The sequence below is a fragment of the Labrus bergylta genome, chromosome 8 (assembly GCF_963930695.1).
Source record: "Labrus bergylta chromosome 8, fLabBer1.1, whole genome shotgun sequence".
NCBI lineage: Eukaryota > Metazoa > Chordata > Actinopteri > Labriformes > Labridae > Labrus > Labrus bergylta.
The window spans coordinates 25,465,130-25,487,128 of record NC_089202.1 but is presented as its reverse complement, the minus strand read 5'-3'; the positions used below and the strand labels follow the sequence as shown (position 1 = coordinate 25,487,128).

Genomic DNA, 21,999 nt, shown 5'->3' with positions numbered 1-21,999 from the left:
TGGTTGACGGCCTGCCAGAACATTATTTTTTACAATCTCATGTATAAATTCTTATTGTGATTATTCTTTAAAATACACAAACCTATTTCGTTAGATTGCAGTTTTGTCGGGTGTTTTCTACATTTTTTTTTATGATGACATTTTAACCAAAGACTTGATGTAAAAAAAATTAACCGCAGTCACACAAATGTAATATCTACACACACTGGTGTGTAAAGTCCCATGGGAGGGAGCTTTTACCTGCATTATTTGTCCATCATATTTGTTGCTTCAGTTTGAAAATAATCTAAATTGTGAATCAATTCCTAACCGGGCCTTTAAGTTGCCTCATTTCAATAAACACTCTACAGTGTGCAACAGCCGGTTGTCTGTTTTTTTTCTTTTTTTTTAAACGTATGCATCTTTCCATACAAGAAGACACAGACCCATTTCATTGTGAATAAAAATAACATTTATTAGAATGTATAACTCTATTCTCTTGCAGAACTGTAAACAAGGCTCAGAAAAATAATAAAAAGAAATAATATATCAGAAGGAAATAGATGAAAAAAGACATCAGACATCAGACTTTTCTTCCCAAACATCCATCACATCATACACAAAATGATATTCAAACTACATTTTAAACCAGGGTGCAGAACTAAATATCTAAACTCATGTCTACTAGGTAATCTCTTGCTATGCTAGAATGTATATAATGCACTCAAGTACAAAATGTATTGTTCACATGATATCAGGCCCAGTAAAGGGTTTAAAATGAAACTTTGAAACACCTTAATAAGTAAATCATTGTATGAACTTTAAGGCACAGTCATTTTTTTGAACAGTAAGGCACAAGTAGTTGCTCAAGATGGCATAGTATCAGTATTTAAGAGCATCCATGTCCTACTCCTGGCAATGATTCATTCTGTCATAAGTCATCTTTCCATTTGCATCTTCCTTTTTGTTGTTTTTTCCCCTCCCAGTGCTCACCAAAACAAATTGTATTCATACTTTGGTCTGAAAACAAAAAAAAAAAAGACATAAGGAATATGAGTTTGAATCAGTATTACACTGTTCCCTCTGTTACCCAGTTTTCCCTTCAATGCAGTAAATGTTTAAAGAAAGGCTGCACTTCAAATTTGGAGTAAAAACAAAGAAACTTGTGAATTTTTATCAGAATTTATCATGTACACAACTTTTAAATAAAACCATGGAAAATGTCGTCTTTTGAAATCAGTTTCGTAAACTATAAAAAAAAAGACGCTGTCATGTACGTAGCAATGTGTTCATCACCTAGGTTGATGTTTTTGTGCCTTAACGGCGTTTGCTTTCACATTTTTATTTGGCTTGTATTTCACAAAAGCAGCTATTATAAATAGTGAAGAATATATTAAGTATGCATCCTTTATTTAACACTGCTACAGAAGTTCACAGATTTGAATCAAATTCATGTCATGTCAGTGAGTTAATGCCACCTGATTTGAAAAGGCCTGATTATGTGGACGCATGTAAGGTCTCCAAAGAAAGTCTTGTATTTCAAATGTAGGAAAATGATAGTTTAACAAGGCAGTGAATCTGTGGAGTTTGTGAGAAATGACAATTACAATACAGAATACTGGTGTTTGTGTCTTGTGTTTTTCTTCCAGTTGCTGGTAGCTTGATGGATTTTGATCTTTGGTGAGGCTCTTCTCTCTGAAAAAAAAAAAAGAAAGAATAAAAGAGTGTCAGTAGACATTTTTCATCTGTTTGTTGTGTTATATATATATATATATATATATACACACACACACACACACACACACACATATAAAATAGACAGATTCTGAATATTTAGCTTTGATCGTATATATTTAGCTTCATCCTAAACATTTAGTTAAGATTGAAAATATGTATAATCAAAGCTAAATATTTAAAATGTAAACCAAATATTTAGCTTTGATTTCTAAATATTTAGCTATTAAGCTGGATCGCTTCATCAAACTTTTAATTTGGTGCTTCCGGTTGGCTGTAGCATAAATTTGCACATTAGCTAAATATCTAGAAATCTTAGCTAAACATTTAGAGTCTCAACTAAATATTTAGAAATCATTGCTAAACATCTAGAAATTTAAAACTAAATATCTAAAATTTAAAACTAAATATTTAGAAATCATTGCTAAACATCTAGAAATTTAAAACTAAATATTTAGAAATCATTGCTAAACATCTAGAAATTTAAAACTAAATATTTAGAAATCATTGCTAAATATCTAGAAATCTTAGCTAAACATTTAGAGTCTCAACTAAATATTTAGAAATCATTGCTAAACATCTAGAAATTTAAAACTAAATATCTAAAATTTAAAACTAAATATTTAGAAATCATTGCTAAACATCTAGAAATTTAAAACTAAATATTTAGAAATCATTGCTAAATATCTAGAAATTTAATACTAAATATTTAGAAATCATTGCTAAACATCTAAAAATTTAAAACTAAATATCTAGAAATTTAAAACTAAATACTTAGAAATCATTGCTAAATATCTAGAAATTTAAAACTAAATATTTAGAAATCATTGCTAAATATCTAAAAATGTAAAACTAAATGTTTAGAAATCATTGCTTTAAGTTTGTTATAAATAGGTTATAATTCTGAAAACAGGATGCCATTTACTGTATAGAGATAGATGTAGATAAACATTGTGGCTTGTGGTTGTGAACTTACCAATTTAATCCTCCTTTTTTGATTTTTCTCTCTCTGTATCCTGTGAGGCCTCAGACACCACTGCACACAGAGAAATTGAGAAGACATTAGGTGACTTTTTTCTCACCTTGAGCCTGTCCTGTTTGACATCACCAACAAAGAAAATACATAACTCCATACAATGCCAGAGAGGAGAAGTGAAGCGCAAACATTCCCTCTTAACCACATATTGTTCTGCTAAACTGGTTGACTAGTGATTTGCCCGGCCTCTAAACATTCACACGTACTGACAGACACATACACCCAATACTGCAAGGTAATTGGTCTGGCATGCACACAGCACAGCTTCAACAGAGAAACTCTCATAAGAGTTATGCAACATGCCTTCAACAGCAGACACGTGCTGCATGGAGGGGCCTCCCTTCTCTGCCTCAAAGTACTTTATGTTCTCTGAGAGTCAAGATGGGGGTGCAGACTGCTGCTAACCAAACTCTCTCCTTTAAAGGGGTACTAGTTACTGCACATCTTGTGAGATGATGAAAAAAACCCAGCAAGAATTAACTCACAGGTTTTAGAAATACATGTACATATTTCTTCACCGTTAACAACAGTATATTCATGTGCTCCACAAATCTTAACAGGAGAGCCACTGTACTTTGTGGAATTTTTTAAAATTCCACAAAACATGGTCTGTTGTGCAAAACATCGCTGCTTTGTCAGTATCTGTATTCATCACATCAGCTGCAGTACTGAGGAAACACCAACTTGAAGAGACACATGATCATTTGATGATTTATTTTTTCTAAAATGAACAACATGAAGACAAGTCAAAACGGTAGGATACTTCACTTATACTTGCCTTATGTAACTTCGAAGCCTTAGGGCACGATCGTGCAGTCAACTCACCATCAGTGACAGTTGCGTGGCTGGACATGTTGCGCTGACAACATGCTCCGACTTACACACTCAAAACAAGCCTTCACTTTCCCTCTGAGAGTGTGTGCCTGTTTTCTATCTCTCTTCCTACATTATCTTTAAATTCCACAGACCAAACATATCCCGTATGTCCTGTCAGCTTGCTTATCGCTTTCTTTTCTTCCAAGCATGTTAGTTAGATTCTCCAGCTATTTTAGCCAGTGGCAACCCTGCATTGTTTGACCTATCCTGAACCCAAAGGCCGTCAGCCCTCGAGTCCCCACTTTGTAAAGACTTACTCAAGCATTCCATTTCAAACAGGTTCAATAAGATATGATGCCTTAATGTCAATGTTTGCACTGCAGGCATTTTTAGGAAGTAGTTCTTTGCTTGATCAAATAAAGCACTTTGTGGGGCACTTTTTTTGGGGGGCTTTTTGTGCCTTTATTGTAGAGATAGGATAGTGGATAGAGTCGGAAATCAGGGAAAGAAGTCATTTAAGGATACCTTTCCAATAGAAAAGGACAGCTGTCATTAAAAGTAACGCATGAACACCAAGATTCCTTAAAGTGTTTGTGTCGGGGTGTGTCTGCCCGCACCCCCCCCCACCCCCCACCCCCCAAAGCTGGAAACCTAGGGGAAACACTGCGACCTGTGGCTCCTTTCCAGCACGTCATTCCCCCACTCTCTCTCCCTGATTTCCGACCCTATCCACTGTCCTATCTCTACAATAAAGGCACAAAAAGCCTCCCCCCCCCCCCAAAAAAAAATAAAATAAAATGAAGCACTTTGTCATTAACTCTGCAAGACATACAGTACCCCCCTCAAAAATGTCTGACATCTTCAAGGAGAATCCTACTGTTGTCATTCTCCAGCCGTCAGTATCGATGAAGGAAATGTGATCGCTACACACTGCTCTGTGTCAATTGTGGCACCAAGGAATGTCTGTTATAAATAGTTGTCTCGATTCTGTTTTGCAGTTTTATTTGTGTAATTATCACCGATGTTAGTATTTATTAAAAGACGGTTATTATTGAATTGTATCGACAATGCAGAAAACAAACTATGATTACTGACTAACGGAGAATAAATGTAGGAGAGTAATTCACAGTTCATACCTTCAAGTGAGAGCGTGGGAGCAGAAGCTGAAGGTGCAGCAGAGTCTTCTAGGGTGGATACGACCTCGAGAGAAGCTTCTAGGGCTGCACCGACCTCAGGAGCGGCTTCACTGTGGCAGGGCGAGGCCTCTGCTGTCGGGGCAGTGATGGCTGGGGCCGCAGAAGGCACCGTTGTGTCTTCAACAGAGGGCTGAGGCTCAGCTTGGACCATCACTGGAGACAGTGGAGGCATCACTGGAATTGTTGCAACAGCAATACTGGTATCTATTACAGGATCTTCAAGCTGTACAGGTGCTGAGACTTCATTCTCTGTTAAAACTTCATCCGGTGCTACACCTTCACCTGGGGCTGCCGGCTCAACCAGTGCGGGAGCATCACTTTCCGCCGGTGCATCACTTTGTGCCGGTGCATCACTTTGCACTGGTGCATCACTTTGCACTGGTGCATCACTTTGCACAGGTGCTTTAGCTTCAGTTGATTCTGCAGATTCACAAAGTGCTGTTGAAGCAGTATCAACAGCAGCATTGTCAGTTGGAGCCTCTGCTTCTACAGGAGCAACCACTTCGACAGGGACCTCAGTTACTAAATCTGCTGCCTCTTCTTCTGCCACTGGAGCTTCTGTTGGCTCAGATATGACAGGTTCGACAGCAGGAGGTTCGACAGCAGGAGGTTCGACAGCAGGAGGTTCGACAGCAGGAGGTTCGACAGCAGGGGGGTCAATTTCAGAAGAGGCCTCAGCCATCCCAGCAGTCGTCTCCTCAGCAACAGCATGGGGATCTGCCTGTGTATCTACAACAGATTCCACTGAGGAGACCTCCTCAGTAGACTCAACTAAGATTTCCACTTCTGGAGTGGCTTCAGTATCTGTAGTTTCGACAGGGGCAGGTTCTTCCACAACAGGTAGCTCCTCAACTACCACTAAAGCAGCCTCAGGTTCGGCGGAGGCCTCAGCCGGAGCTTCAGCCGGAGATGCGGCCTCTGTAGTGGAATCTGCAGTGGCAACAGGCTCTTGCTGAGGCTCAGGTACAGGGAGAAGGTCTACCCCTGAGTTAAGATCCTCCTTAGCCTCCAGGGCTACTAACACAACCTCTGCCTCGTCATCACTACCCGGCTGAAGATCCTCCGGTAAGGTCGTCTGCACGGGCAACTGCATTTGGTCCTCGATGGTTTGTGCTTCTTCTGTGTTGATGGCATTTCTCCCATCTGTCAATACAAAGTTAAAAAAAGGTGCTTGATTAATACAGCAGCTGTGACAGACAAACAAATGTTTAAAAAAATATGTTAATCATTCTTTCATCTAGCACCCCTGCATGTCACTAAAAGCAACTACATGACAACACTGCGCAACAATAAAGCCTTCAAGAAGATTTCTTATTTGATTGAACTTGATACATGAAGTATCAATCTATAAATAAAAAAGGATTAGCCAATGCATTCCCACATTTTTCAACCTTATCATCTTATCAAACACACCTTGTATAACATATAAACACACCCTCCCTCTTATCTAATATCCTGACACCTGCTCTTATATCTGATGTTGTGATGAAGCCATACAGTCGATGAGGTAAATAGCATGCAAGGAGAATAAAACTCTATGTCTGGGACTGTGTCTTCATATGTCAAATACAGGCATCACAACAACATATTGGTATCTTTTAAACAGTTATCCTCAACGGTGTTTTACTTTTTGTCTTGCACAATCACTCGTGTGACTTTGTTCAAAAGCGGAAAGCAGAATGGGTGGAAAAGATTGGACACTGTATGATTGCACTTGTTTGTCAGAGGTGGTAAAGACAGATGAGATTGACGGGTGGAAGGGAATGTGACGGCCTTGCAACCCAAATTAGCAAACACAAAAACAAAGTGCTTATGTTGAGCGTAATAATTCTAGTATTGTAAAAAAAAATGTTGCCAAGAGTTTAGAATTATAAAAGCAGAAGTTATTAGACCGGTGTTCATAGAGAATACAAAGCTGTTGTCTGCACAGCAGGACTGGGTTTTAAAGAGTGTCGATGTGTGTGTGTGTGTGTGTGTGTGTGTGTGTGTGTGTGTGTGTGTGTGTGTGTGTGTGTAGAGACAGAGCCAGCCGCTCCAGACATGGATGACTGGTGTGTCTACATGATTTAGCCGCCAGAAATGACAGAGCTCCCAGTCAAAACAGAGCCGTGGCTGGCAAAAAAAAAAAAGCACAGAGACAAGAAGGGGGACAGACAGGGATGGGACCAGCAGCAGCTTGGCTTGCATATAACTGGTTTGTTATACAGAATGTGACACTTTAAGAGAAGCCTGTCTGACCAAACAGTACAATAACTGCTTTCTTATTGGCGATGATGTAAGAGGCTGGAAAAGGGACCCGGGCTTCTCCAGGTGACCGTGTCCATTGCCTGAGGAGACAATACCCTGTCACATACATTACAAAGGAACACGGAGGGGCTGTGCCAGCTTTAACAACTAAGTAACAATTATTTTTGGTTTTACATTTGTTTACTAACCCCTTGAACTATTATCCTGTTTCTTATTCAAATCAAAATGTTTATTTGACTATTGCAATCACATGTACAGATGAAATATTTTCAGCTTTATGGAAATAGCCGTCCTTTAATCTTTTTTATATGGAGATAAAGTGAACACATACTCTAAATGCAGCTGTGCTTGGTACGACAGCCATGTGCCAGTAAGTTCCATGAACAGACAGCCATTGTGACAATGTTTGATAGGCCTTATGTTGGTCTCTTATACAAGTCACTGAGTAAAGCTAAACAAACCAGTTACAGGTACAGCAAGACCTTCTTGAGATGCAAAATTGTTTCCGAGCCAGGCCTTGCAGTGTCATTTCAAGGAATTTCAGAGTAGCCTGTAAACAAAAGGAGCCAAGTATCTCCTTTGTTTTATGTGACTATAAATACCTGGAGCAAATTACAAACCCTCCTCAAAGCTACTGGTATGAACTTTAGCTCTGTGCAAATTTTGGCAGCCGTTGTGTACAAAGCTGCTCGACATCCTTCTGCTTATATAACCTGAAGCAGTGGAAGGTAATCTCAAAAGAAAAAACTCTTGTCCTGCTTTACTTTCACTATCTACCTTAAACCTCAGCAGAAGATAATTCATGAAGTTACGTCACGTCAGGTGTGCAATGCATGAGTGGGCTGGAACTTTTATAAAAAACAAGGAATGGGAGTTTTATATTTTATTAAAGAAAGAAAAACAAATCTTCAGTATGTTTTTGTGTCTTTGACAATACTGTGCTCACATATTTTAAGAATGAAAATCATACAAAAATATTTCAATTAACTGCAAACCTTTCTAGAAAATATCAATAGATAACCTTGTGTTGTCACATACAAATAAAAACATGTTTTTTTTTTTTTTACCTATAACTGTCCATGGTTGCTTTGTTTAAATTTAGGAGGGGAACGCTGAACAGCCACAATACACACGTCATCAACTAGCTATGAAATCTGTGTTCTGAAGGAATCAGCAGAAATGCAAACTTGATGTGGAGATCGCGGTGAGCCACTGACTTTTTGAGAAAACTTTGCCATACCACTTTTTTCTGGAATAAATGGAAAAGATGCACACTACCCCCCTGGTTTTGTCTTTTCTCAAGTCAGACTTCAGTAGAGGGACAAACAGGTTTGGTTGCAACTTCTACCTCATGCTGCAGATATACTGCTTTACACTCCCATCTGGCTTTGACACATGGCAACTGTTCGAATGATATCTTTGACTTGTTTAGTTCAGTCAATAATGTTCATGAAAACATGCAAACACCAAATTAGCTTTATTGAATGATGAAGGGATATGAAACTTATCAGATCTAATTTTGTTCAATAATTCATACCAGTCAGTTTACAAAGTTTAACAAATCACTGTCCATGAAGCTTAAAATGACTGGTGAATAAATAAATGTCAGGTACTTCTGAGGAAACAGTTAACACTAAATGGTTTTCTCTCTGAGGACCTACAGTACAGTGCTGTGCAGAACAGTAGAGTGAGAAAGCACACAGTGTACCGGCCAGACCAGGAGGAGACACACACCACCTTCTGCAAACTTAAACAAATCAAAAGTAACGCAGATGATCTTATATCTTGAGAAATGGCCTTTATCATAATTCAGACAAACATCAAACAAGGATTAATGACACTTTTGAAAAAGAAGTTACTTCTGCACGACTGATCTCTACTTACCCAGTGTGTCTCCATTGCTCTCTTCTGGTTTTGTACCTGGCCTTTTCTCTTGGTCAACAGTCTGTGCACTGGATGAGGAGCACCCCATGTTTGGAAAAAAACGGTTAGCTTCAAAAAACCCAAAAGAAAGGTTGAATGCTATTATAGATACTAAGAGTGTGTCGAAGAGAGACACTGTCAGGCAGTGGAAAAACAAGCTTGAACTCTTAAAAATAACTGGGCACCATTATCTCCCCTTTTCCCCTTGTATGTTTCTGCATGGCCTCCTGCCCTCTCCAGACAGAGAATGCTGCAATAATGCCGCAAAGCAGTGCATGCAAAACTGCTGAATGTTTCCGGACTGCTTCTGTTCACAGTCGCACTATTCATGGAGGAGGAGGAGGAGGAGGAGGAGGCAAACATGTGCATGGAGTGAAAGCCCTTCCCCCGAAGGAGTGTCCCACTTGGGGAAATCCACCACCTGGTGGTAAAGTCTAGTTTTTCACCCTTCTTTTTCATATGGTTAGCAGACTGAACTTTCAGATCCCTTTTTTTTGTCTTCTGACCACTTAAAGTGCTTTAAACCACATGCCAGCAACTAATAGTTCATTCATACAATAAGTTTAAGAGCCTTGCAAGGCTGTGAAGAAGTATTTGCTGGTCAAATCGGCAAGTTTGCCTATGTGGAAATGTATTCAACAACATGTACTTTATGCATTATAGTGTACTGTGCTTTAAAATACAGGATCAGTCAATGGAGCCTTGCAAAAGGATGGACATACATGTTATATCTCCTTTTCCTCTGTGAAACGTCAGCCACTTACTCTGCTGAATTATCATTTAACTATAACAGACTTTGAATACATTGGATCTCTGACTTGTTTTCTCCCCCTGATTTTCTCATTGGAACCTGTTCCTCCTGTGTTTTAAACATTACTAATGATTTAAAGTGTACTATATGGACATTTTAGAAACTGTATGTTTGGTCCAGGGTTTCTTTATACCTTAAGAAATGGCTGCCAGCCCGTGATTGGATCACCCTGAAGGCCTGGGTTTGACATTAAAATGGCACAACAAATATTTGTTAAAAAAAGATGGACCTGCTACTTCAGCGGTATCTCTCAAATTGAATGTAAGTATCTTTAGTTTGAGTGCTTTGCCGGTGATCTAACCCCTTTGTTTCCCTGCTTCTCCAGTGCCTCCGTCCAGCAGGTCGAACTTGCTCGACAAGTCTACACGCTCTTGTCACCAGGATTCCTGTGCATTATTTCCAAAGTAATGAATCCAATGGACACAGTGGGCCCAGAATCCATTCATCACAACTCAAGGAGCTCTGGTGGGAAAACATGATCAGATGAAGAGCTCTTGGACTCTACACAGACTCAAATGAAATGACCCCAAACTCTCAATCATCTCACCTCTCAGACTCTAGATATCCAGAGAGTAATCCTGTTGTTTCTCTTGCTTCTGCCCCCTCCCCCCCCTCCCCCTCCCCAGATATCCCTTTGAGCATTATTCAAGTTAATTTTGGTTCATGTGGTCATTTTCAATGTTCATTAGTTTTTGGCCAGCAGCCCCCTTCTTCTTACCCCTCTGCTCTGTGGACGATAGCCTGATGACTGCAGGCTCTACCTCCCTCCCCTCTCATGTTAGAGCTAATCCTCTGAACTGATTTCCATATCATGTTAAATATTATGTACAATAATATTTCATTACATTCTGCACTATGACTTTCTTATCTGGTAAATGGACTTGAGCTTGTGTTCGAGTCTTCTGACTACTCAAAGTGCTTTTACACAGCATATACTAAGCTTTGAATCTTTTATTGTTCTTTTATTCTGATCATTTTAGTGTTGTTGCATTCACGTTCTCCTTGTTCTGGTGGTTGGTTCTCTGTCATGCACTTACATTAAAAATTGAAAGAGGAACCTTTTTTTTAACTAAAAAATGATATATATAAAGAAGTCATAAAATAGAAAAACTGGCCTTTATTTAGTCTTTAGCTTTTCTTTTCTTACAAACGGTTATACAAAACTTTGTGAAGACAACAGTTAAATGAGAAAATGTTTTTGATATTGGTACATACGGTTAAGATGCTCCCACACAGTTCTGACCAGAGATACAAAGAAACAGCAGCAGTAACATTTGACATGAAACACTTCATTATAACATTAGTCCAACAACAAGCCAGAAAGACTGAGTCAATTGAAAGGAAGCAGTTATAGATGAGAATGCATAAGCACACAGATTCTCTTTACTGTAACTAATGATGCACCAATTTTAACACCTTAAAGAGACAAAAAACTGTTCAGTGAAGAGATTGGGTCTTTCAGTAGTTTTCACCCAGAAGTACTTGAAGTACCACAGGCTCACAAAAGAGAGCCAAAATATGAAATTGCAGAAGCAAGATCCAGCTCATAATTGTGACATGGTGTTGTATGAGTTGAAAGATGTTGACTGATTTATACAATAAAAACAATAATCAATCTTTACACTTGATAAGTTTTTTCTACACGCCCTGTTGCACACCAGCCCTTTCAAAGTGGAGTATCAAAAGCATAGAAATCATCAGGGCGCTGTTAGCCTAGAGGTTAAGTTACATGCCCCATGTATGGACACTTAAGTCCCTCATTGCAGCGGCCATGGTTTCAAATTCGACCTCGGCCCTTTGCTGCATGACATCCAACACTCTCTCCTCCCATCAGTCTCTCTCAGCTGCTCCTAACCAACAAAAGGCAAAAACATCCAAAAAAAGAGTTTTCTTAAAAGAAATCACTGCATCACCTACAACTGCTCTGCATCTAGGTTCATTTTTTTAATAATCCATTGGCAGACACTTGATGTTTAAATATTTTTTCAAGACAGTTTTTAAGATGTAAATCCATCATGAAGAGTTTTGTTCAAAGTTCTTATCACAGAATGTGTTGCATAAACAGTATCTTTAAGTCTTCAGAACATGTTCTCATGTCTCTCTTCTCGCCTTCTTCTTCTTTGAAGGCTTTGCAGTTTGGATCTCCTCAGGTTTTTCTGGGGAAACACAAAAATGTAAAAAAAGGCACAAGTCATTAAAATCCTCCTATTAATCTTCAAAGCTTTCAAAATCACATAACAGATTACAAAGTGTTGCTCAGAGACAGTGAATGAAAAAGATGTACATTTTGACATCAGGACACAGATAATGCTTTGTTCTGATAATATTAGGAAGCTAGAAAAGATTGGGGTGTGATTAATCGGTCAGGCTATAATCCACAGACGTGCCGCCGACAAAGCGGCTGGAGCAATCTGGGGTCGAGTGTCTTGCTCAATGATACATCGGACATGTGGCGGCAGGAGCTGGGGATCAAACCCCCGACCCAAAAGTTTGAGAGCATCCGACTCTACCACTGCCGAACCTATTTTGCACTGATGTGTCGAAATGACACTTTTACAAATCCATGTGAATGGGTTAAGGAGAGAGGACTCCTTTTGCTATAGAGGTTGTGAAGCCCCTTGAGGCAAAGTCTGGATTTGAGTTCTATTTATTTGTTTTGTATTAGACTCTGCTAGTCATTGACCTTCATGCATACACATGTGTAGCTCTGACAGAAGATGGTGCTTCAAATAGGAAACTTGATGATGATTAATAAAATGTGTAGCCCAATAAGGTAAGTGTAAATATTAGACTAGTAAAGAGAATAAATATATGCTAGATAAAAGACGTTCCAAGTTGCTTAGTGTGCATGATTGACCTTTATATTGTGGAGTGTCTGTGGATCTGTGTGTGTGTGTGTGTGTGTGTGTGTGTGTGTGAGCTTTTGGTGTTAGATTCAACATGGCATACTGACTTTGTTGTTGCGGAGCAGCAGGGCTGTTCCTCTTGGCAATGGGCTCATCATTAGACGACATTTGTGGCACTTGGGTCTTAGATATGTTGTCCTTCACAAGCTGCTCCAGTCTAAACTATAAGGAAAGGGCAACAGTGTAAGTCTTGATCCCTTCAGCAAGAAATTAATAAATTACTGCACTTTATAAATGCACTTTAAATCCATAATTCCACCACAGTTACAAACTGGAATAATCATTTAGTGTTTGTTTGCCTACACCAACCATTCAAGATACAGATTGCATTCATCAGAGTGCTTGGCCAGGGCTCTGGGGATAGATTTGCATAATGAATTGATCTGAGACAATGAGTTGCCCAAAACCTTTTTCATAAATGTTTGATCAAACATCAGTCATTTTTTCAACAGTGCTCAAGAAACTATCAGAATATTGTGTGATTTTATTTTGTACATTTTGGAAACTGTGGTAACAATAAAACAAGTGTATTTCAAAAGTCTGATGTCTTTTTAAACTTGATAAATAACTTTCTCAACATCATTTCTCTGACATGCTTGTGTATGGTTCTTATTGTTCAACCTAGTTTTGTAAAACTCCTATGTGCTGCTTTAAAAACAGCACCCCTCAACAAGTTTGTACCAACTGACAGAGGATATCCTATAGTTGGTGTTTAAGGATTTTGAAAATTTTAGCTTTAGTTTGGAGGTTGAAAAAGCTTCAGGAGAGACTAAACAGTGACAGCTGTAACAGTGATGGCTGATGCGTATTCTCAAAGCTTTGCCAGCTCTCACATTCTAGTTTGACTATCTTTCTAGTTTTAGGTAAACACAGAGTAGTATTCAAACCCCTCCAACTCTACATTTTTGGGTTGTTTTTTTTTGTCAAGCATTGCATTAGAGTAATCAGCATCAACAACTAACCTCAGCATCAGCTGCTCTTACAGGCTGGACAGCAGCAGTATTCTCTTGAAGAGGTGGTATCTTCTTCACCGTGGCTGTAAGTGCGATCTCCTTCTCCCGCTCCTCGCCCTGGGACAAAGTGATAAAAGCTAGGTTGGTGTACAAGCTTTCTTGTGAAATCCAAGTCAATTTTGAGATGTCAATCCCTTTATATGAAGAATAAAGTATTTATCTATCTATCATTGGGCCAAGGAACTGGAACGAGCTATCAAAATATCAACGGAAAACTAGCAGAGAAATGTAAAGCCTTTTATGGTTAAAAAAAATAAAAAAAAGGTTAGCAAGATATACATATGGAAACATGTTTATATATAGATCATCACGAGACATCTCATGGAAACCTGCCTCTTCATCCTCTGCAGCTTTCTTCTTCTTCTTTTTCTTCTTTTTCACTTTATCGGCTCCATCAGCAGCAGTCTCTACCTCCACTTTCTCATCTTCCTCATCAGGCTTAGAAACACAAATGAATTAGTCATGATTCAAAGTAAGAAATACGGCAGCAGCTAAAAGTACGATGATTTATTGACTTTACAGTTGACTCTATTACATGATTTCAGACACCCCTAAGTAACCTAAAACAAAATGAATCCTCATTCAATCATTATTACCTCAAACAGGTTTTGATATCTATACAAATTCTAACAATCACTACCCATAATGCTAATTTGTTCGGGGCATACTTACAGCTACTCCTACAAGCAAATGAACCGGAGCAGGATCAGGTTGGGGCTTCTCCTGAGTCTGAGGAGGCTCAGGAGTGGGCTCCTCACAGTTGCCCCCCTCAAAGTTGCCCCAGGCCACAGCAGGGGCGTTCCAGTCAGAAGTGGGGTCGAGTGAACCACCGTCTAAAAAACACAAATGAACATCAGAAAAAAAGTTTGTCAAAGATGAAAAGGAGATTCAGAACTTCAAATTGAAGTTAAATAAAGCAGATCAAAATGTTTTGATATTATTCTTACGAAGTCCAGACCACTCGTCTCCCACTTTGGGCTCACTGAGCCAGAGTGACTCCATCACAGGTTGTGGCTCTACAAAAACAAAACAACTGTTACCTAAAGCGCCCATCCACATGCTTTGAAACATTCTGCATGTCGGGATGTGCTCCTGGCTTTTGTAAAACTGTGACATCTTTTTATTTTATTTTTTTACTTACCAGCACTACTTCCAGGTAAAGAAAGATTTCCCTCTGCTGTAGTAATCCCCCTCTCAATCACAGTCCATGACTCTGCAACATATACATTTCACTTGTATGACATCATGGTAACTATAACTATAATAATTAATTGTTCTTTAATGTTATTATCCCTAATCCTTTGACAGAGACAAAAAAATAAAATAAAATAAAAAGTTTTGCTAAGATGTTAAATTACGCAAACTTATCGCATTAAATGATTTTTTCACAGACTCTTTGGTTGACACATCGGGGCTGCAGCTGTAATATAACCTCTAACACCTTGTTCTAACAGTCACATCACGCATGATCACACGCCGGCTGTCCACTCTGCATCCGTTAAATAATGAATTCTCTGTGCAGTGAATTTCCGTTCCCCCTTTGCAAACAGTAGGACATCTAGTGCTTTTGTATTGAAGGTGGACAAACGGATATGTGCTGCTTTGTATTGACGAGCTGTTGACTCAATAGCCAACACTCAGAGGCTCGTCAATAGACGGCTCACGTTGAGCGGAAAATATGTTTTTCTCTGGTGTTGTTGACACAAATCAAAACACAACAAATCAAAACACAACAAATCAAAACACAACATTTCAATCACGGATGCACTGCTGTCTCCACTTTGTAAAACAAGCTAAGACGCTCTGTTGAGTGAGGAACGCGAGTGTCAGTGGCTTGTAGAGTCCCCTCCTTCCTCGTTTGTCTACACGAGCGACTGAAAGGAAAATAGAACTGGGGCGTCGGGATAAATACAGCACGTCGCTCTCGGGCAGTTAGGACACTCCAACAGGAAACTTTTGAATCAGGCTGCTTCTGTTGCTGATGCTCGCTCGTGTCGCGTGCTGTTAGGACAAGCTGTAAAGCTTTCATACACGCCCCTAAAATATAATCAGGTCACTTTATAATAACCATCATCAATAAAGGGTCAATTCATAGTTAATTAACCTTCAGTTAATAGTTATTTTACTGTTAACAAACAATGAAATGATTAATTATGTTTGCTAATTATTTGTAATGCTATAATTTATGTTATGTTACAGTAAAAATAATAAATAACAGTTTATTATTGCACACATTATAACATTTTATACACTTTATAAAGTGTTTGTTAATGATTACCAAATGATTTGTAAACCTTTAAGAAGTCGTTTGTAAAACATCTATAAAGAAATTGGTTTGTAATCCATCTATAAACATTATTTGGATGGCTGGCTCATACAGTTGGGAGGGTAGAAGGGAATATGTCAGGGTGGATCAGCATCTATTTTGATGAAAAGCTGTCCTGGTTAAAGAGCTCACTATTTTTTTAATTAATTGATTCGTTATTTGTTCTATTAAAAATCTAATAAGTAAACTAACAAAAAAAGAGGCTGTTTTTATTGTATTTAAGATTCCACATGACAATAAAAGATAAAGTTCTACATTTTAATCCAGCAAAATGCTTCATATCTTGAATTATGCTTTTTATTTATGCACTTATTTAAAAACGATTTTCTGATCAATTTCATCTTCACATCTTCATCTTCATCTTATCAATTAGTTCATCAATACATCCGTCACTACAGCCAGTATGGAGGTTATCAGCTTTAGGAAATGACATGGAGCAGTGGAGGAGGGTGAAACCACCAAGAAGTTAAGTAGTAGAGAGAAATCATTTTACCATCAATCTCAGCCCTCCAGGGTGATGGCGTTTCTTTACTGGATGTCCACGGGTCAGTCTTCTGAGCAGCAACGTGAGCAGGAACCTCATCAGCCACATCAGTGACACAGGGAGTCACCACTGCAACAACAGATTTCCATTAGGCATACACACTTCTGGTCAATTAAGCACAACTGAGAGATTGTTGCTTGAGTAAAACCAATGGGTAATGGATTTTTTGATCAAATATATTTTGGAGCATTACAGCCTCAATCCTTTCTGCCTTATTATCCAAAACTATAAATTACACAAGAGTAACATGTAGAAATATGATGATCATTTACCAACACTGCAGCTAAAAGACTACAGCAAACTCAAACAAGACTCAATTACATTTCCCTTTAAGCCTCTCTCTATATAGACTGTTCTCTATATAAACTCAAGGCATTCTAAACTGGGGAAGGCCTTTTTGTATAGAAATTGCAGTGTGCAGATGAACCACATCAACAGACATGTACAGTGTTATCAGTGTCTGCTGCATTGGGCCTATTATCAGCATCCCAAGCTGAAATATGACAGAAAAAAATCATGAGAAGATATAAATTATTATTTGGGGAAAGACCGAAGACCGCAAGTCACATTGCTCCGCCTCCATTTGGTACCATGAAATGAAAAAGTCAGGTTTACCTCAATGTGTTTGTTGTTTAAATATATAGAAATAATTACAGCATTAAACGCTATGCAGTTGCTCACAAACTTGTTGATTCAGTGTTTCCCAGAAACAGATGATACATGGGCCACCAAGGTATATCAATGGCCGTCTAAGTATATGTTTTGCCCTTTTTTATCCATGGGGGGAGGGAGGAGGAGATAGAGATAGAGCGCCCAGACCTCACAGAGTTCTGGAGCCAGGTATATTAATGGCCATCCAAGTATATTTTCAAACCTTTTTTATCCATGGGAAGAGGGAGGGAGGGAGGGAGGGAGGGAGGGAGAGCTAGCAGGTACATCCCCGGCGTTAATGCACTGACGGAGGTGCAACGTCTCATATTCATTTAAAACAGAAGCTTCTTACGTCTTTGTTTGAATATGTTTCTGCAGCTGATGTGATTCTGATTCCAAAACACACGGGGGCTGCTAAATACATCTTGAAGTACGCTGCACAGATAATTGTGTCTCTTTGCACCAGTGCTTGTTGTTCCTATAAAATGTAACATGGTGGAGTCATTTGGGGGGAAAACTGTCTCCTTTCTTTACAAATAGGCTTCATTGCAAGAACTTGCCAATTCACAAACACGGGCAGCCACGACTAGAAAACCATCTGGGAGGTGAGACAACGTGGTAACCGTGACGCATAACTAATAGGAGGTCCCACGCAAACTTTCCAGCGATCAGTAGAGCAATTCCAACTCTGTATGTCCTTGAAAATAAAGTAAATGGTAAATGGTTTGAGCTTTTCTGATTAATTAAAGTGTTAATTAAAGTTAAATTAAAACCTCCCCATTCACATACTAATAGCAGAGGTTGCTGTGTTAAGTTTAGCTGAGTTTGGCATCAAAATAAACCCTGAAAAAGACACATTAAGATACAAAAAAAGAGCAAACTGCTTGGAACAGGACGACTTTCAATCAATCATCAATAAGCCTCCACATGCAATGTGACAAAAACAGAAGAGCAGTCTACAACTTACTGTCATTGCTATTTTCTTTTCTACTTATCATTGTTGTCATGGAAATCTCTCTCTTCTCTTTTACTTCTTTCTTGTGTTTTTTGTCTTTTTGTTCCCTAGCCCTTTTCCTTTTGCCTTCATTTGGATGATTCATTGAACCTGGGCCGACCGCATTACAAACTAAAGCCTTGCATGGGGCAAGGCGCGAGACCTAACTGCTAGGCCATCAGAGCCACTCCCTAAGACCTTTTCTAACTATGACAACTTATTTATTTTTTTATTGTCACTTGGCGCTTTAAAAAAAATCTACTGGGTATTTATCTTTTCTTTTTTCTCAATATTTATATTTGCATGATTATAAGTCATGGTAACAATAGCTTCTCTTCTCATCATACACAAACACACACCTACAACATTTTATCAACTCATTTACAAGTCATGTTTTCAGTCTGTAAAAAAAAACCATTACACCCTTATAGTTCTTTGTGTTATTGTGTACAAGCAAAACACAACACTGTGGGAAACTCCTTCACTTTAACCTCAAATCTAAACATTTGAGAAAACCGATTCCCAAAATGAGATAAACATGCCTTTTTTCTTTTTCTGGCTGAGAAGCGCGGAGGCCTTGGGCTGCTCTGGAGGGGCGCTCGCTGGTGTGTTTCCTCCACCCGGACTGTCTGGGCCATCATTTGAACTCTTGTCTTTCTTTCGTTGCTCACGCTTCTCCTTGCTGCTCACCTTCGTTTCCCATGAACCTGAAAAATAAGCATCGAGTCCAGCGAGTTGTTTATTGCAACATTTCACGTGGCTCTTATTACGGGAGGAATGAGGAGACGTGCTATGGATTAGACAGGAAAAGAATTATAGAAGCAGAGGCTTTTCAAATTCCCTCTAAGAATGTATTTTGAGAAAAAGACTCTTAAATAAGATCCATTTTGTTTTCTCTGTCAGGTAGTGGAACAAAAACACATTTATGCATCACCTATAGATGTGATGCAATATGAATGCATCCTTCTCCCTGCTTCACTCCTGCATGAAGTCAGATTTAAATACACTTCCTTTTTTTAAATCATGGCCATGTTAAAATGGATTTAAAAATGTGCATGTGTTGCTATATGTGGTGCCTGGTTAAAGAAATAGTTGCTTAAAATGAAACAAATAAGACGCCTCCTCAAATTGATGATACCATACCCAGACATTACTTTGACCAAAAACAAACAGGTCTTCAATAATATATCACCTTCCTCTGGTTCTTTGCCATCTGCTTTCACAGCTTTGGTCTCCTTATAAGCCTGTTTGATCTTCTTCTTTGACTTCTTTGACTGAAAAAAGAGAAATTGAATTGTATAGTAGAGAAGTTAATCATCATGAGAGAAAAGAAAGAGGTTTAAAGAAAATAGGCTATAGTGGTAAGGCTGTGCAGCATTGAGCTGGGACCATACATCTATCTGCCATCATTACTATAACCTAGATATAACAATTCATTTATTGCATTGCTTTTCTGTCTTAAAGCTTAACCATTAGCAAAGATAAATTAAACACTTCTAGAGATAACACATTATGACTCATTATTTTAAAGTCAGTCTTCAGGAGTTTCATTTCACTAGAGGCTTGCTGCTTTATGTTTGTGAAGCTGACACAACTGTTACAAAAACACTTCAATGAAAGACTGATTTCCCAACGAATACACCAAAGAACGACACAACAAGTCCTTCCTGTCAATGACCATCAAACTATACAACTTCTCCCTCAAACACTCTGTCTGACCCCGGACTATTTCACTCTGACAACTGCAAAACCCTCCATTATTCATTTGTTATTTAAAATGTACAATCTGAATCTTAACAGTTCAAGAATCTATCCGATAATGCAATACTGAGACAACACTGCATTTTTGATATACACAATAGCTCAGTATTACTTTATTTTTATTTATTGTCTTCAACGCTGCACTTTTTGTACATACTACTCTGCATAGCTAGTTTTTTTTTTAATAATAATATAACACACTATGCACTTTTATAGAGTTCTTCAATAACTTGTGCTTGGTATATATGTGTCTAAGAGCAACTACTGAGAAATGGAAAAATGAATGTGAGTAACACAAGCCAGATATTTATTATTAAAAAGAAATAAACTGATTTTGTGTTTTATTAAGTAAAAATAAAAACAACATAATGACAAATATGAGTAGACTATATACAGGAATTTGTGTCTAACGCTCAGGATTTTCGGGAGAAGGACCAACCAGTGTTAAAACCGAAACGTGGAGCCCTGACACAGCATGTGACCGAGAAAGTAACTCGATAGGGAAACCCAATCTGAGTTTACCATGACAGTCCAATCTGCTCAGCATGCTAGAAGCGTCTATTTTTGGTGACCACTATCCGAGACGCCCTACATATCATCTTTCAGCAAGCACTATTTATCACCTCCAGCACCTTTAGAATTCTTTGTATCCAGCCTCTTTTCATTGATCAGAACTTTTCAGCAGGTGTAAGTCATTTTACAATCATTCCTGTAAAACATGTCCATCACACTGGGCCAATCAAGATGTTAAAAAAACAAAACACAGAACTGTTTTGGCAGCTGCCTTTCATTAAACTATTTTAATACGTTTTTAAATTTTAACTCTGCACTGTAACTTTTACTTTATTTATTTCAATTAATTTCAATTTTTATTTGAACATATGTTCAGATTTAATCATTTCAGTGATTTTTAAATGTTCTATTTTAATGTTTCTTTTCTTTCCTCTGTCATGATGCTTTATGATGTCTTGTGTGAAGCACTTTTGAATTGCCTTGTTGTTGAAATGTGCTATAGAAATAAACCTGCCTTGCCTCGATAGAGCAAATTAACCCTGAGACTTGTTCATCCTTTACCTTCTGGGGGGTTGACAGCTGACATGGCTCTATCTCATCAATGGGCTCTTCCTGTGGTTCAGTAACATCTCTCCCATTAGGCAGGGCTTTCTGGAAGGCATTGGTGAAGACAAATATATAATATACACTATATCCACCTCCTTTCCTCGAGCAATCATTAAATAACTCAATCTGAGGCCAGCATTGCCAGGTCAGACACTTTCACTGGAGCCCGACAGTCAACTTTGCTAACGGAATGGCCCAAAAAAAAAAAAGCATGTGCAGATATTTAGACTGGTTTAATTTACGTGCCTTTCCTGCATCCTTCTTTTTCCTCTTCGGCTCCTCAAGTTTGATGTTGACGACCCCTCTCTTGAATCGGAAGTCATCGTCAGCTGGCCTCACAGCTGGTCGTGTCTTGAAGAGAGCCTGGCAGGCGGAGGCCCAGAGAGCCACCATGAGCAGCAGCCCTGTGCACACCGATAAGAGGATCACCCATGATGGAATCAGCTCAGGCTTCAGTCCCAGATCCATCCCGAGCTCGGAGCGCAGCAGCCCCAGGCCTTTAGACATCAGCTCATTCAGACGATTTGTAAGAGGCTTGATCTGCTGAGAGGCCGCGTCCTGCCACTGCTCCATGTTTAAACACTTTCTTACAACGGATCGATGAGGAACAGTGTCGACATGAGATCAAACATTAAGTAACCCCTCTTCTCCAGTAGCCTCACCAGGCTAACAAAGACGTCCAGGCTGCTAAATGTTGTCCACGTTGCGGTGACAGGACCGGTGAGGAAATGAACGCACGCGCTGGCTGCCTGACCACCACAGTGCATGCGCGAGTAACGCACGTTCACCTCATATGGCTCCGTTTTGACATGAGGAGAATGTTGCCTTCACGGTCCCTTGTAAACCGCAGCTTCGACCGTGCAAAACCACAACCAAGGTGGTAAGCGTCCAAAAGTTGGGCAAACCGAAATGTTTTGTAGTTATTGTGTGTGAACATTTACGA

The 21,999-nt window shown here is 38.9% G+C and overlaps 2 protein-coding genes across 3 annotated transcripts; both read right to left on the bottom strand.

The window, feature by feature from the left end:
• Positions 1–428: 428 nt before the first annotated feature.
• LOC109987396 (fibrous sheath CABYR-binding protein) lies at positions 429–9,261 on the bottom strand. Its single transcript, XM_020638465.3, has 4 exons — positions 8,893–9,261; positions 4,702–5,904; positions 2,690–2,749; positions 429–1,674 (listed from the first exon to the last, which is right to left on the bottom strand). The coding sequence occupies exons 1-3, from the start codon at positions 8,978–8,980 to the stop codon at positions 2,694–2,696; spliced, it is 1,347 nt and encodes a 448-aa protein (XP_020494121.2). The 5' UTR covers positions 8,981–9,261; the 3' UTR covers positions 429–1,674; positions 2,690–2,693.
• Positions 9,262–10,844: 1,583 nt separating this feature from the next.
• On the bottom strand, positions 10,845–21,841 carry LOC109987398 (protein LYRIC). Of its 2 annotated transcripts, XM_065958156.1 has the most exons (12): positions 21,299–21,841; positions 21,012–21,097; positions 19,369–19,450; positions 18,719–18,883; positions 16,481–16,600; positions 14,803–14,874; positions 14,609–14,677; positions 14,334–14,494; positions 13,995–14,099; positions 13,611–13,718; positions 12,696–12,810; positions 10,845–11,898 (listed from the first exon to the last, which is right to left on the bottom strand). In XM_065958156.1, exons 1-12 carry the CDS (start codon positions 21,627–21,629, stop codon positions 11,834–11,836), a joined length of 1,479 nt encoding a protein of 492 aa, XP_065814228.1. In that variant the 5' UTR covers positions 21,630–21,841; the 3' UTR covers positions 10,845–11,833. The 2 variants fall into 2 exon arrangements, with proteins under 2 accessions (XP_065814228.1, XP_065814229.1); XM_065958157.1 differs by lacking the exon at positions 21,012–21,097 and having other exon boundaries at positions 21,303–21,841.
• Between the last annotated feature and the right edge of the window lie 158 nt (positions 21,842–21,999).